Genomic DNA, 16,505 nt, shown 5'->3' with positions numbered 1-16,505 from the left:
CCTATGGTTTCCAATAGGGCTCAATTCAGGACAGATGACGACTCCTTAATTGCCATGTGAGAGCCAGGCAAGGACCAGGAGAATGTGGAGGTGCCAGGGATGGGGCTGTGGGGCAATAGGGAGGGTATACATGATTGGGGCCAGGCAGGGAGGCAGACTGAAGAGGAATGCTGGGGATTGAGTGAGTGTATTGAGGAGTTGGAGGGGGCATGCAGAGGAATGTGTGGTGGAGAGGGGGGAGGAAAACAGGCCAAATGTGGGGCAAAAGACTGAAAAAACATGCAGGAAGATTGAGTGGAGCAGGTGCCTATTCTGCCTGCCTGTGGAAAGCGAGAGAGCAAGCAAATGGCAGTTCCCACTGCCCAGGGGGTCAGAGAAGGTCACAGCCTCCCAGCTGATCAATGAACAGGGAGGCTGCATATTTTGCATTCAGATTGACCCTGTGATGATCACACACAAGCTGTGCGACTTCCCCTAAAAGTGGAGGGGAAAATCTAAAAAAAAAAGTGTGATTGGCTTAAAAATCATGAGCTTTAATAAAACCTAGGCTGTTTGCCTCATGATTGAACATGTGGTGTTTGGGGCAGTATTTTGAATACGAGGCAGTAATAGTGCCCGCTGCTCTGGCATGGCCCCTGGCACCAAGCAGCCTGCAGTGAGAGACTATTTGGGGGATGTAGTGAGGAGAGAGCACCTGAGATGGGGAGTAACAATGTTCTATTAAAGCAAAATAAGTCAAGAAGGGAAAAAATGAACATAGCCAAGGATAGGAGCAAGCATCCAGGGCTAGGGAAATCCCCAGCTATAAATCTACCACTTCAGGCTTTTTTCTTTTTTGAGGGCGGGGGATTGCTAGGGGACAGTCACAGTAAGGCAGACCTGGGCCAATACAATAAATAGCCTGTTGCAAGTTCTAAGCTTCTAAAGGTCTATGGGGACTTGTAATCTGTGGAGGTCATGTGACTGAAGACTACAGCAGGGGCTGCTGGGAGAAGGGGGCCAGGCTATAAAAAGATCTGTGTGTTGCTCAGATCAGTTGGAGAATCACAGTGGCAGGAGTGCCTGGAAACCTCTCAGCATGGGGCTTAAGAGCCCTGTGAAAGTAGCTGTGGCTAAAGGCCTGGAGAGAGCTGTAGTCCAGAGGACTGGGAAAGAAGGCCTACAATGGAGATGGCTGTTGTAGGAAGTAGCCCCAGGAATCAGCAAAGCAACACAACTTGGGAATTAAGGCTGACAGCTGCTCTATAATTTAGGACTATGGGCTGGTCCCTACCTATGATGCCACATATAGGTGGGGAACCCTTGCAGCAAAGGGGAAGGACTGTTATGGAGGATTGTTACCTCTGCCCCAGAAGGAGAGGTAGTCTCAGCTCAGCCTGAGCCCGAATCATCAACTCACTGGAATACCCAAAGTGAGGGGAAACTGAGGCATGGCTCGACCCTGACACTAGGGTGAAGTAAGTGACTCTATCGCAGATGCCTTCCTAACTCTGTAATATGGTACTAAAATGCATAGCTGCTTCTCCTGTGTGCTTTTCCAGACACAGCTGAGGCAGTTCTACAGCAGTAATGAGGTGCTGAAATAGACAGTACAGGCCCTGCTATGTATTATTTAAGCCCTGGGCAAGATGGAAAGAACATGCAGGTCCTGTCCCTAGGAACCTATTAAGTGGGAAACCCAGTGGATGGTGGTAACAGAGCGGGTTTGGGGTCTTAAGTTTCCTCTTAAACTGGGCTGGTGATGGTGTTACTGATGTGAGCTAATCTTCATCTGGCCCTTGCCAGTAGAGGATAACAACCCCTCACCCTGATCAGTCTGGCTTGGGACAATGGCTGGCCTCAGGTTTTTGGCAGTGTTTAAGTTAATAATAAAGACAAATCTGGGGAGAGGAGTTTGGGCCATTTCCAGTGTTTTTGCTGTTCGGGGAGCAGGGCAAGAACCAAACTAAAGGTTCAAATGATACTTCCTGGCATTCAGCTGTCTGCTGTTTGGTACTTCAGGTATTTAGCTACTAATCCCAGTGCTGGTTTCAGCTCCTAGATGCCCACACCACTGCAGATCTTTCTAGGGCAGGTGCACTGTGCCAAAGCTTGTTAACCCTAATGACACTTCCCAATGACCAGGAAGGTGTCCTTGCTATTGATTGCTTTGAGCCGCCATGCTGCAGTGATTTATATGAAGCAAACAGCTGCGGGCCTTCCTTTCCAGCTGAGCCCAGCAAATGGCTAATGGTGATTCTTAGCCTTGTTTGCACCTGAAAAGGAAAATCTTGCTGCCAAGGGGTGTATGTGCATCCCTCGCTCACAAATTAGAAAATTGTAGGATGGCCAGACAGGCAGTAAATGTTCATTGTGTGTGTGTGTGTGTGTGTGTACGCACGCACACACACACAGAGTAGATTTCAAAGGGTTTGTGATTCTGTTAGGAGGAATAGCATTCCTTGTCGAGCTGACTCTTCGTAACCGGAATTGGGTCACTAACAGGAAGCACTGGGAGAGTGAACAGAAATGCCTGATGAGCATGACTGGATTTTACTCCTACCGGTCAGGCATGGTGGGATTCTCACTAACACCAGACAGCTGACAGGGCTGCTGAAGACTTTACTTGTTTGAGACAGGGTGCAAGGGGATGTGTGTCCTCAGAGAAAGGCCATTCCTTATTCTCATCAGTATTTGTATACGCAGTGGGGAATTAGGAAGATATGTTAGGTCAGCAGAATTATGAAGAAAGAATGGTTAAAATCTGCTCTAGCTAGTGATAGAGTCTCCTTTTCACAAACTTTCCTGCCCTTGGAGGGGCGGGGCAGGGAAATGTGACAGGTGGGTCAATGTGTGAGCAGTCTCCATAGCTGGTACGTACAATCTTTAGCAAGAACACCACTCTGCTCATAAATATTCAGGTAGGAACCAGCAAACCAGCGGTGCATTTTGGTAGATGTGATTAATGAGCAGCCTCTTCTTGCTTAGACCTAAAACTATTCTAAATGGGTTAGTACTGCATTTTACAGCGGAAAACTGAAATAAAAGGCAGATTTATGTGCACTTACAATCTGTTCATAAGGCCACTTGGGGTAAGCCTCTCTCCTGGATACAAGACGTATCTCCACAGGAGAGCAAAGTTAATTCTTCTCTAATAATTCTTATAATTACAAACTGCTATCAAGCACATCACTATTTAGCCATTACATGCCATCCATCAGCCACAGCTGGAAGAGAATTAGTTTCCTAATTCAGGTGCTTATCCATCACTGTGGCATCTGGGTACAAATTAACTTTTGACTTTTTTGGAGGAGACAGGAATACATGAGAATCTCCTCTGCTTAAAAAAAGAAGGCAGTTTCTAGCTCCCCTGGGTATGATCCTCAAGCTCCCCAAAGGCTCAAAAACCAGAAGGCAAATAATCAATTTAGGTTTTGGCTTTTATTTTATTTTTAATCTTATGACTTTTGGGGGGGGGAATTGGGGTCTGCTGTTTTTTTTTTTTTTTTTTAAACGTTGGGTTGGTGACACTGCACCCCTGAAAGTTTGCAGAGACAGTGAAAAAAGATCTAAAACTCTGAAGGTTACAGAATGGGCATGGAATCCCATGGCATGGTGATAAGGTGTCAGGGGCAGGGCTTCATTGACCCAAGCAACATAGTTACTAGGTTTATATATGATTAGACGACAAAGGGCTACTAAACACAGTGTAGGCAACAAGTCTGCAATGTCGGGGGATAGAGTAGATGAGCTAGTAGGTCTTAAGTTTTCCTGACTCTATATTCGCCGGGCTCTCTGATTAGATAATATCCAGTACTGAGTTGCAGTTGTCTGCTGGCAGCTCCCAGGACTTACTGCGTTTTGTGTGCTTAATTTTTTCACTTTTGGAGGCCTGAGCTGGAATCTAGCTTAGGTAAGAACTGAAGTTGAAGCTGGTGTTTTCCCTCTCTACTGACTGTGGCTGCTTGTCTCCATCACTCATTCACTAGGCCTTGGGGCGACTGGCACTCTCAACTGGCTAGGAGCCTAGGGCCAGAATACACCAGGGAGTGGAGTGGGAATGGATCACGTTCTCATTGAGCCTGGCTCGGTCCTGGTGCGCTTGCTGTCTGGCCAGAGTCAGTCACCGAATTCCTACTTGGAAACTGCTCTGTTTGTCTCTCTTCAGGCTGTAAAGGGAACACTGGCCATGAGGATTTCCTGCATTCAGGAGAAAAATGCATGGGAACCCTTAGGAAACAGAGGATGTCTCCACTGGAGTTAAAAACACACGGCTGTCCAGTGCCAGCTGACTCGAGCTGTTTAATTGTGGGGTAGAGATTCAGGCTCGGGCTGTAGGACCCTGTGAGGTGGGAGGATATTACCTCACCTACCTTGTCTCTCTAATATTCTGGGATGGCCAGGGCTACAACAACACTGCACGCAGCCTTAGAGACTAGCTTTTGTGTAGGCTGTGCCAGGGATGGAGACGGTTACAGCTGTGCCCGGTTGATTTTCTGCATGTGTGGCTGGAAGCAAGTATGGGAGTGGACATCCTGCTTCCAATGGGTCCTGCCCATCCTCACCCCTCCCTTGCTGGGAACCAGCCTCTGTTCTTCCTGGCTGGCCCCATCGTTGATGAGCTCCCTTTTCCTGCAGCAAGGGGAAGGCAGCTTGGGTCTCCAGCCGAGAGTGGGTGCCTGGGCTAGAGGCTCAGAGCTGTGCTGATGAAGCAGCTGGCTGCATGGAAGGAATGGGTAAATAAATTTGAAATAATAATGATAGCACCCTGCTCTTATGTAGCACTTACGTCAGATCTCAAAGCGCTTACCAGGGAGGTAAGTCTCATTATCCCCATTTTGCAGCAGAGGAAACTGAGGCACGGGGAGGTAAAGGGACTTGCCCAAGGTCACCCAGCAGGCCAGTGGCAGAGTTAGGAGTAGAACTTGGGTCTTCTGAGTCCCAGTCCAATGCTCTATCCACTAGGCAACACTGCTACATAGCTCATTGTACACCGACACCTGGCTCTCAAAGATCTAGAACATCTCTCCTCTTTTGTCTTTACTAGAACAAATCTGGGTCGCAGGTGGGATGTGCACTGATCTTTGGGGAATTAAAATACAACAATGCTGTCCGGTCTCTGCATCGGTGCCCCTCTGGGTTTTGTGCAAGTGGAAGAAGCTCAACGCCCTCATAGCCTTGTTGCCAATTGCTTCAGAATTGGTTTTCTACCGGAGGGTGACCAGAGTCCAGCTTTTCCTCCTGGCAGTCACTCAGTTAATCAGACAGACAATAACCACCATGGCTGCAAAGGAGAAATGTGAATCGACATTCACTTAAGTTTCCTTGTTGGTTTCTCTCCCAGGCTCCCATCTGAAATGTGGGTCTTGGAGCAGGGAACTAAAACTGCCCATTTAAACACTCAGTTAATCTGAACGAAGATAGATGGTCCGTTCCCTTTAGTCCCTATTTTACCAACTGTGGCTGTCCCTGAAACCTTCGTTCAATGCCAGGCTGAACCGAAGCAGCAGCCTTGTTGTAAAGAGGATTTCCGCTCTAGATAAAATTGAGAAATGTTTCTAAAATGTGCTTTGCCTCTAACTGTCTCACGTCCCTGAACCACTGAGCGTGTTTAACCGACAGGGATTGTAATATTGGGGTGAGCGAAGCCTGAGGAGCCCCAGGCAAGGATCAGGGCCCCGTTTTCATAGGTGTTGCACAGACTGGTGATAATGGAGATGTCTATAAACTCTCTTGGCTTGGGGACTGCATGTCAGAGAGGACATGATCGCTGAACAATCTGTAAGGTGTAACTTGCATTGATTAGCCAGTGCAATCACCCCTGGAGCTGAATCCTTTCCACCCTTTATAGTGCTTTAGCCTTTCTCTGAATTATAAGCCGGCGGCAGTCAGAACGTGTTAAATTTAGATGCTAGATAACAATAGAAAGCTTTACTGCCTGCCAGAATCCTGTACTCCAAATAAGCCAGTCCTTTAGCAGGCATATAGATCAGCTGATTTTTATTTTCCCATGACATTTGAGAGCTTGGCACTGTAGTTGAATGGCCTTCCATCTTCCCTAGCGTCTGTGTTCTTTCAGAGCTAGCTGTGAGGCGCCAGTTGCCAGCGTGCTTGGAAAGCTTTGGAATATAGGATTTGTTTTGTGCAACTTGTCTCTCTGCAGCTGTAATCAGGAACAAACAAACATCACAATGACCAGCTAGTTTTAAGTGAGCCACCTCGGGATTCTTTCTAAAAGATTGCACCTGAGCCATCCCATGGGGGAACGTCTTGGTGATGTCAGTCTACCCCAATGGGTACCATTGATGGCAAAGATCTGAATGAGTCATTGCAGGGAGGGGGAAGAGAAGGCAGGCTGGGAAGCATCTTCTGAGCTCTAGCATTGGTCCCTCCAGATTAGGTTTGGGCTAGAGTGGAGTGGCTGCTTCTGCCTGTGCAGTGTGTGTTTAGTGGATGGACAGAGACCTCTGGTCCCCACGACTATCAATCTAGCACTTCCTAGGAGCATCAAATACATGGGGCGGGAACCCACAACAACAACAAAAATCACTAATCCACCTTCCAAGACAGGCTGCTCTGTTTAAAATCAATGCTGGCTGCTTTGATTTGGTAAGCGAAGAGGAAAGCTCCCCCTACTGGCTCAGTTGAAGGAGGACTGGAAAACAAGAATTCTTGTTCTCCAATGTTTTATAGGTGAATCAGATTTTGCTGTATAAAGTAAGACAAAGCTGATTTGTGAGCGGTGGGAACCAAAGGAAGGCCTGTTAAGAAACAAGTGATTCCATCCTTATCAGTGGGCAGGATCTGCCGTAACACAGAAAAAACTGTGGTGCTTTTATCTTAACAGCGGTAAAATGTCGAAGTGCTTTACAAAGGAGGTCAGTATGATTATCTCTGTTTCACAGATGGGGAAACTGAGGCACGGAACTGCAGCAACTTGCCCAAGTTCACCCAGCAGGCTCATGGAAGAGCAAGGAGAAGAATCTAGGTTCTCTGAGTCCCAGACCAGTGCTCTAGAAGTGGTGAAGCTCTACTTGGGAAGTCTCTGCAGCCACTGCCCCATGAAGGCAGTCTCCCTGCAGCTTGGGGATCTCCTGCACAGAGCTGGAATAACTCTGGCTTTTGGTGTGTTTGTGTGGGAGTGGGACTGGGGGTCAGGGGAGGGTCCTGGTGAACACATTGGTTCACAATTACGAGGGGTGGGAGAGTGTTTAATACTGAATTTCTCTGTTTCAACTTAAGAAAAATGTTAAGAAAAATGGTCCCTGTTCCTCCTGTCCAGAAACGCAGGAGCTTAGGAGAGAGAGACTCCTGTGGATAACTCAGAAATTCAGTCAGCAAGGAAATAAAGCTCATTTGGGGATTACAAATTGGCCCATCCCTTATACCTCACTATCTCTGTTTCTTGTCTGGAGAGCCTTTCGGATCAGGCATGCCTTTCAGAACTCTGCTCAGCTTCGCGTTAACCTCATTTAGTCGCTTCTCCAGTTCCGTCGCGTATCTGAAAAGTCTAGAACAGAATAAAAATGCACTGATGAACTGTCCCCAGTGGGCATTGGCTGGTCTTTAGAACCCTGTTTGGAAGAGTCCTCCTCCATTATCTGTATTGTGGTTATCCCAGTCACAGGCCAGGGCCCCAATGTGGTAGCATTCAAGGCCAGACGGGCCCTCCTGTATATCACAGGCCACGCAGCCACCTCCACACCAAGCCTACCATAGACCATAATTGGACCACAGTATTACAGTGGCAGGGAACTGATTAAGTGAAAGATACTCAGATGATCCTAGTAAGTGACCTGTCCCGGGTGCTGTATAAATGCAGAGTGGAAAGACATTCCCTGCCCCAAAGAGTTTACAATCTCAGTTTACCTCTCCAGGCAGCGACTGCGACTCTCCCAAGCGAATGTCGGGGAATGCCACCGCGACCCCTTTCTTTACCTCTGCATATGGATCCCTGTGCTGCTTCCCACCACACTTGATGGGGCCCTGGCAGGAGAGCAAGCTTCTGTGCCACTTCCTCGCTGCACAGCCCCCGCTGAGCCTGGTGTGTCAGGGCTGACGAAGGGAGGGTGTTACCTCAGTGCAGAGACTGGGCATACGTCACCTCCTGTGCCCCATATTCTCGATACAGTAGGTATAAAACAGCTATTTACTCCCAATAATTTAGTGTTCTCCATATTGTTCCTCACTCCCTATGACTTGCTGTTCTCCACCACTAAACGTGAAACATGGGCAATGAGGAATAGTGAGCCAGATCCCCACGCACTGATACCAGTGGGATTCTTTTTGTTAACATCAGTGGGCTTTGGACCTGGTCCATGGTGAGGTGAATTCTTCAGCCATCTCACTACTGTCCTTATTTACTGCAGCATGATTTTCAGACTCCAACGAACGAGCAGAGGCCTGCTCTACACACAGATTTTGTACCAGTATAACGGTTTTGGATAAGGGTGTGTGTGTTTTTAACTGATTTACTTGTACAACCCAACCTCTGGATGCAGTTATAGCAGTATAAAGGTGTCTTATAGCGAGTATAGCTGATTTCGATTCCTGAGCCGGAATAAGCCATGCTCAGTATAACCCCCTTAAACGCACCAGCATAACTGCCTGCATGCTAGAGGGGATTGCTGCTTTAACAATGCTGGTATGCTTAAAGAAGCAAAACCTTCTTGTGTAGCTAAGCCGTGTGGGTGTGATTGGCAGTGAGACTACTGCCCTGCCCTCTGCTGGATGGAATGTCAAAGTTAGGGCTGTAGAGAGACCAGGTGGGTGAGGTAATATCTTTTATTGCACCAACTTCTGCTGGTGGAAGAGACTTGAGGAAACTGACTGGAGTAACTACTTCAGAATAAGCTAGTCTGGAATCATTCCCTCCCCGGGAGCTATTCTGGAATAGTTAGTGTTTTTTAAATTTACCCCTTACCTTCTACTAATTAACTTTCCCATGTAGACAAACCCCTATGCAAAGCTGGGTGTCTAGCCACTGGCACAGCCACGTATTATTGCTTCTGGTAGTTCTCCTGGAACTTCAGTGATTAGAAACCGCTGCTTGTGTAAGTGAAGGTGGTGGGTTCTATCCCCGTCCTGGTCGTGTTGGTTACAGTACACGTCAATTGATCCTCACAGACTTAAGAAGGGCCGGATTTAGAAGTTGCTTATCTTCCCACTTGCCCCTTCCACCCAAACTCAGGAGGCCTGTGTGCATTTGCACAATCTCTTTCTAACCGGTGCTGACCTGCTTGCTTGTCCCTCAGGTGACTCGGTACGAAACCCCAGTTAAAAAGTGGCACAGGTGACCATTGAGAATAGGCTGCTGCATCTTAGCTGAATGGATATTAAATAGGTGGGAAATGAGCCAAGCTGATTTCTCCCCACTGCCTGCCAGTCTGATCTGCAAGGGGCCAGCCCTGCTACCTCCTCCACCCACTTAGAACAGACACAGTAGCTACTCTGTCCACCTACGACAAAGACATACTGCTGAAATTCCTGAGGAGAGACTTGGTCCTGAGGAGACACGGCCAATTCCTTATTCTCAGCAGAGTGATACTTCTGGTCAAGCTTCTCCTTCCACTTCTGTAGCTGTGGTGACTTTAGATAACCCTGCTCAACAGAGGAAAGGGTATGTCTTCCAGAAGAAAAGCCCCATATTGTATAAAGAGTTAGCTGTCTCCCACGCACACATTGTAGGTAACACATTCACTCACACAATGTACTTTAGGAAGCATGCAGCTGTGGAGAAAGATGCAACTGTAGGGGGAAAATGCTCTCTGGCTTTTTGGAGGTCTCTTCTCTTCATTTTAAAGGGAATCCTGCATCTGCTCCTTCCAAAACTGGGGGAGGGGGAGAGTATAAATATTGATTCAGAGTTAGGGGAGGCCCCAAGATGGCTTTACCTGGAGAGGGAATGTTACAGAATGAGTAGAGAAAATAAAAGAATTCCCAGGGCAAGGCAGTTTCCACTATGCAGCTGTCGAAGCTCCATTTTTATGGACTCTTAAATAGTTCAAGGGGGAGGCAATGAAGCAGTGACCTTCTATTGCCTCAGTATGGACTTCACAAGCCCCATGGGAATTCTTCACTTCCTTCTGTAGCACAAAATAAAACCTGTGGAAGTACTTGCTCTCTCTGATGCTTGGAAGCAGATGGGGTCTCTGACCCAATCAGGCCTCTTATATAGCATTTTGCTTTCTAGTTCTTGTATTGCTTCAACACTTGGTTAACTGATCCCACTGCCTAGGGTCTCTGCAAAGGCACTTAATTCAAACTGGCAGCAGCTCTGCTCTTCTGATGCCTGGCCTCCCCTGAACAGAGCAGCACTGTTGTCGACCTTTCTCTGCGGGCTAGAGAATACAACTAGCTAACTCATATCGCCTCGTTCAAGTTTGAACGCTACTTCCATGATGTAAAATATTAGCCTGTTACATCAACGTACAACGGAAACCTTCCTGGTGATCTCCCCTGTGTGACCATCGCGAGTAAAATCTAAAATAACATCAATGCCTTTTGGTAAGAAAAAAAGAGAAACAAAGTCTACCTTCTCGTCCACACTAGATCTTCTGGAAAGCTTCAAAGCATCGTCTGTTTTGGAGGCAGAATGCCCCTTGCTATCAATCATACAAAGAAAGGAAAATCATGTCAGAGTAGGTCTTTGAGGCTCGTGAGGGTGTAGGGGGAATCTCTCTAGCAAGAAAAAGGATGGGTCTGTGAGATGGATTGATGGCTCGGACTATTCGTCTTGTGAGACAAATTAACAGCACCCCATTAAAACAGGATCATGACCCACTTTGGGGTCCCGACCCCCACAGTTTGACAGCCCATGAGCTAGGTCAGCGGTTCTCAGTTTTCCCATAATGTGGTTTACCATTTGCTAGAGAGAGAGTGTCTTGTGGATGCCTTCTCTCCCATTTTGTGATCTCATGGATCCCATAGTCACAGACCATTCTGAGGCAACCATCACAATGGCTTGTGTGGCAGAATAATATTAAGAAGGCATTTGACATGCATTTAGCTCCCTTAGTCCAATTTAGCAGGTGGAAATGGGAAGGACAGCCAACACCCTGTGGCCAGCAGATCATCGGTGGTCCATGAAGTGAGCATAGGCTGAAACTAGCTAAGTGTGAAGCTATGTCAACATCACAGCCTTGTCCCACACTTGGGGATCAGGGCATGGGTGAGTGGGGAGTGTTTAGTACTTGGTTGGCTATGGGTCCACATAAATAATATGGCTCCAATCCATCTAGTGTGCTAAGGAGGTCTTTTAATGAGAAACTCCCAGGAAAGGGACAATATTTAACAGCTCCCCAATGAGATGGATACTAGCTGTCCCTTCTCGGGGCAGAAATGAGCCTTCGCTCAGGAGACAGAGAGTAGATGCTCCATTCACCTTTTTATTGTGCAGGAAAAAAGAAATCACCCCATAACTAGTCTGGGAGCTCTTGCCTTCACGCCTGGCAGTGAGGATGTTCGAGCATTAAGATTCTTCAGGATGAAAACCAGTAGTTTATTTTTTAATGACTGAAGAACCATGCAGAGTCCTGTTTATATCAAGGGCATATCATCACAAACACAACATGAACGCATGTCTGAGCATGCGTTACCCTGTGTGTGTGTGTTCAAAGAAACAGTTCTAAAGCTGGCCCTAGATGTCTTGTCATCCAAAGACTACAGTGGGCTCTTCTGAAAGGTCTGGCTCTGCGCTTCCCAAGGGAGGTGCGTCACCATGGGTTAGCAATAGTTGCTGCAGTATTTATGCAGAGGTTGCTATTAAAAAGGGAACATTCTTCTCCCCATAGCACTGACTCTGTGCAGATAAGTCACAATATTTTCCTGTTCTTAACAGATGAAAATATTTACTTCTTAAATGGCAACCACTGCAATTTAACCAAAGCTTTTAATAGTCTCATTAGTTAACTCATTCAATCTAATGTTTGATGTACGTTTCCCCACTTCATTTTTGTGAAGTTCTTTGCGAGAGCAGAATGAAAAGCACTATATCAGAGCTAGGCATTGTTTTTATTATTTTAAATAAGACTATTAAGGCTGATTTAGGGCTAGGTGCTGAGACCATGTGAAAATATACTCCAGGGAGAAATCTTGCCCATGCTAAGGGGGATGGACAGGATCTTCCCATCTCTGACTTCTATGATCACCAAATTGCAGTATGAAGCACTATACAGCTTCATTCCGCCCTCCTGCTGCCATCATTGGGAGTTGTACCCAGGAAACGAGCAGACGGCGCCCCTGAAATCAATGGGAATTAGACGCCCAAATACCTTTGAGGATCTGGGTCACAGAGTTCACTCGCTCTACCTCCTGCACCAGTCTCCAGATATTCGAGTGTATTTGAAAATTAAGTAGATGGGTTAAAAGTAATTTACTGAAAGTTTAAAGAAAAAAATGCTGGGGCTGGATTCCTACGTTTTCATGCTTTGCAAGCTTCCACCTGCTGGATACAAATCCTCCATCTTCGATTTCTTCAGCTTGAGTTTCACAAGGGCTTTATTGTAACTCTGAGCACAATTTTAAAAAAGGGAAAATGCACCAAGTGAGTTAAATGTCAAATCAGGTCTTCTACAGAGAGAAATGCTTTCCCATAAGCCATGACACAAAAAGCTTTGTAATGCTTGAATTTAAGGGACACCCCGTCAACATGAGGCATCGGCAATTTAGAAATGAATCCTATTAGTGTTAATGAAAATTACATTCCCAGTACCTTGCATTCAGCTCCGAAAATTTACCCTTTTATATTCAAAAGCCTCATGGGATCCACTAAGACAATATACAAGTGAATCCAGTTGGACTCTTCTGCTATGTTCGATTTAATCTTAAAATGGTTCATAATTAGAGAGAGAAAAAGAGAAAACTAGACCCCTTTATAAATCAAAGTTATCTTGGTGGGACCTGTACAACCTAGTATAAAATGTTCTTACACGTTATGGGCCAACTCCTCAGCAAAGCTGAGCACCCAGCTCCCCTTTGGAATCAGGCTCTAGGGAAATTAGTGACTCAAGCCAACAAAACCCCAGAGGAAAGTGGAATGGTTGCAAGAGCCTAGTAATTAACTCTCTGCACATATAGGCAGATACCTCAAGCAAACACAGCTGGAAGCCCTGATCCTGCAGTGAGCTCCATGCAAGTGGATCCCGGCAGAATTGGGGCTTTCATGCACATCCAATTGACCAAATTCTCAATCGCAGACCCCAAACCTTATCCCAGTGGATAGTGATTTTTCTGATAAAGGAGTGATCTCAGGATGGCTGTATTCCATTCCTGGGGTCACCTGTTCTACTGGATCCCTAGACAACTGTTTAATGTTCAGCATCTTCTCCTAGACATGCATCCTTTTTGGGACGGGACGAGGTCTTAATTTCAGGCCTAAAGGTGACTTGAAAAGTTTAAGCAGAAAGCGGTTTATACCCCTTGTTGCTCCTTTGTGCTGTATAAAGATGGCCTGAAAGCTGGAGGGCGGGGATTAAAGGTTTTAATTTCTGCTTGTTTGGTCTTCCCAAGTTTTCCGGGAGGACCCTCGTTGGAGGTCTCCGAGATGTACCCTGTGAACTTTCATCTATTGGTTAAAACTGCAGAAACAAATTCAGAGTATTCTTAAATAGTTACGGACGAACTGATTTCAGAACAGGCATTTAATCAGTTCTGTGGATTTTTTTTTTTTTTTCCCTTGGAAAATATATTTCTATTGTGAGTGTGACCCTTTAAACGAGAGCATTTTAGAGGCATGTACTTACCTGTCTAATGAGGTCACTGATCTCAAATTCTTTACTCGGTACCACTGCAAAGTCAGCTTTCACTTCTGAATATGTGTCATTAATAATAGCCAAGAACATGTTCTGGATAGAAAGGAAGCATTTGGAGATTTTTCTCTATGTAAATTCTATTTCTGCTTCTCTGAATCTACTCACATCTATTCAGGTTCTTCTCTAGCACCCTTCTTTCCCTATTCTGACTCAGCTTCTCTTTTTCCCTGACTTGCTCATGAGTGCTTCTGTGCTTAGCATGGCAGGGACATGCACTAAAGTCAGCCTCAAATGCTGCTGCAGCAGAGCTCTAGAAAACTAGGAGTAGCAACTATGCCCATTTGGGCACTGGTGTCCTTGTATTAAGGATTACTGGTTAGAAAAAAGGGCCAAATTCTGCTGACATTTACACTGGGGTAAATAACGGACACAATCAAAGGTGCATCTAGATGATCAAGGAAAGGAGAATCATACCAAGGGTGTGACACCCTAGATGGAACTACAGGCTGCATCCTCCTACCTCTAGCCCTGTATTCTGTGATGTTCTTTGATGGAGGACAGCTCTAGCTCAGCAAGGTGTGATTAGCAAAGCTACATCAGAGTTACTGTGTCCTCGCTGGTGCTGCACTATCTGCGTGTGCTGATAGACTTTTGACAGCACATTCTAGGATTCTTTGTGCTGCAGTAAACTGAGGCACTCTGTGATTCTTTCCCCGTGAATTGTGGGAGAACTTGTCTTTCCTTCTGGGAACAGGGGCAATTGTGCGAAGGCACTGGAGGACTATCAGCACTCAAGTGATTTAATCTGTGTCCACTCACTGCAAAGTGGGTGGATTACCAGCCCAAGTGAAAGCAGGGATCCAGAGTTTTAACCCATGCCTCCAGTTGGGCTAGCTAGCCTGGGTTGAAACCACCATTAAACTCAGGTGAGATGGGAGAAGGGTTAAAGGCAACACCTGGGTAAGAACCTGGGCTAACTCTGAAGTGAAGACAGCAGGCCCTAGCAATCACACAACAACCCTCTAGAAGAGTGACGTGGCCTAGTCTGATGTGCACAAACATCACTATGTGAAAGGAGAGGGTTGAGTATGACTTGTGTTTAGTGTAAATGTATTATTATTATTCATAATTAAAACACCACTTACCAGCAATACAAAGAACACAAAGAACACGAAGGTAATGAAGTAAATGGGGCCGAGAATTCGGTTGGCTTGCTCTATGCTTGCAAAGTTAAAATCACCCAGCACTATGCGAAACTGCGTAAAACTTGGAGAAAAAATGAACAGAAATATTGTGACTGCGTGACCTTCTTTTAAAGGTTTAAAGGGGTTATTTTGTAAGGTAGGAAGTATGATTACTGATTAAAGAACTTCTGGAAGAGAAATGTTTAGAAAGGCACAAGCCAAACACTGGCTAGCTCTGTGCATATGCCCATGCAATAAAAATTACGGCCGGTACAGGCGGTGCAGGGTGGCAACTCATTGCCAAGATTCTGCCGTCTGTAAAATCAGAGTGATTACTCAGCAGGTTCTCTCTGACTTTTACCCACAGGGCATAATGGAGCATGGCCTAGAGGTCAGGGAATGTGTTCTGTGTGATTCTGAGTTCATTTGGGGCTGCAGATCAGGCAACAGTCCTATCGACATGCCCGTGCACAAATTATTCTTGCTGTCAGGAATGAGGGCTGTTTTCAGTCAAGACTCTGCATATAACGTTGATGTGGAAGCATATTGGGTACTGGAGGCAGTAAACCTGATTCCAGGTGCCAACTGGAATCTGACCTAGTCTGCTGCTGCAGCAGCAAGATCGTTGAGAATGCCTTTCTAGAGGAAATCCGGAAGGGGTTGTGGATGGGCTACAGGGCTCTGAGCTTTGCAGCACTCGTATTACCTGAAGAGAGTACAATTACTGTAATAGCATAAGTGGTGGGGGCCTGTATTTTTAAGTTCTGCTGGGGGGAGGCTGTTTGCGTGCCCAAGAAATGGGGTGTCTGCACGGCAAAGGTTTGAAAGCTGCATACATGCAGTTCTGAAAAGTGGAAAACTCTTCAACTTGTGACCCGAAGACCAGGTAGCCTAACTGTGCATATGCAAAGAATATGATGAAAAACATGATAGCAAATCCGATGATGTCTTTGGCACAGCGGGATAAAGTGGAAGACAGCTGAGTCATCGTCTTGTTAAAGCTTATGAACTTAAATATCTGGAAGAGAACAGATCAAGTTATTACTGGGAGGTGACCAAAACATATTGTACATTCTTTAATACAATACTTGGACTGTTGCCTGTTTACAGTTACTTACAGGTTAAGTCTGGTGTCCAATCAATATTAATAGCATGAATATTCAGTTAGAGCTGGATTGAACCTGTTTGTGGGGAAAGGATTGCTCTGTGGGCTTGTGGCCAAATACATTTGCTCAGTAAAGCTCACCGAGGGGGACTGCGCCTCTACTGGATGCTGAGGCTTGTAATCAAGTCTGTGGCGCATGGTGACCCCTGTTAAGACAGCTGCTGCAAGCCAAGCTAACAGCCATGATTCAAGGCCTCCAGAATAGGGTCGATCCATGTATGAGTGTGTATATGGAGGGGATGTTGATAAGGAGGTTTCTCCCCCAAATGTTTGAGAGCCTAAGACCGGGGTGGGCAAAGGTGGTTTTTTTTTTTTTTTTGGCCTGAGGGCTGCATCGAGTTTTGTAAATTGTATGGAGGCCCGGTTAGGGGAGGGGTCATGGCCCGGCCCCCACCTCCTATCGGCCCGCCCCAGACTCCTGCGCCA

The 16,505-nt window shown here is 46.2% G+C and overlaps 1 protein-coding gene across 1 annotated transcript in view; it reads right to left on the bottom strand.

Annotated features, from left to right (window-relative positions):
• Nucleotides 1–6,073: 6,073 nt before the first annotated feature.
• PKD2L2 (polycystin 2 like 2, transient receptor potential cation channel) overlaps nt 6,074–16,505 on the bottom strand; it is a 32,464-nt gene continuing 22,032 nt past the window's right edge. Inside the window, exons 8-15 of the mRNA XM_026659328.1 lie at nt 15,751–15,932; nt 14,876–14,996; nt 13,722–13,823; nt 12,397–12,488; nt 10,514–10,583; nt 9,455–9,579; nt 7,368–7,489; nt 6,074–6,142 (exon numbers count right to left, since the gene is read on the bottom strand). Of these exons, the coding sequence (XP_026515113.1) occupies nt 7,372–7,489; nt 9,455–9,579; nt 10,514–10,583; nt 12,397–12,488; nt 13,722–13,823; nt 14,876–14,996; nt 15,751–15,932 (810 nt within the window). The 3' untranslated portion in view covers nt 6,074–6,142; nt 7,368–7,371. The remainder of the gene's footprint in view (nt 6,143–7,367; nt 7,490–9,454; nt 9,580–10,513; nt 10,584–12,396; nt 12,489–13,721; nt 13,824–14,875; nt 14,997–15,750; nt 15,933–16,505) is intronic.

This window comes from Terrapene carolina, unplaced genomic scaffold (assembly GCF_002925995.2).
Source record: "Terrapene carolina triunguis isolate 2854851 unplaced genomic scaffold, T_m_triunguis-2.0 Scaffold629, whole genome shotgun sequence".
Taxonomy (NCBI): domain Eukaryota; kingdom Metazoa; phylum Chordata; order Testudines; family Emydidae; genus Terrapene; species Terrapene triunguis.
The sequence above is the reverse complement of the archived record's forward strand: the minus strand, read 5'-3'. Positions and strand labels throughout refer to the sequence as shown.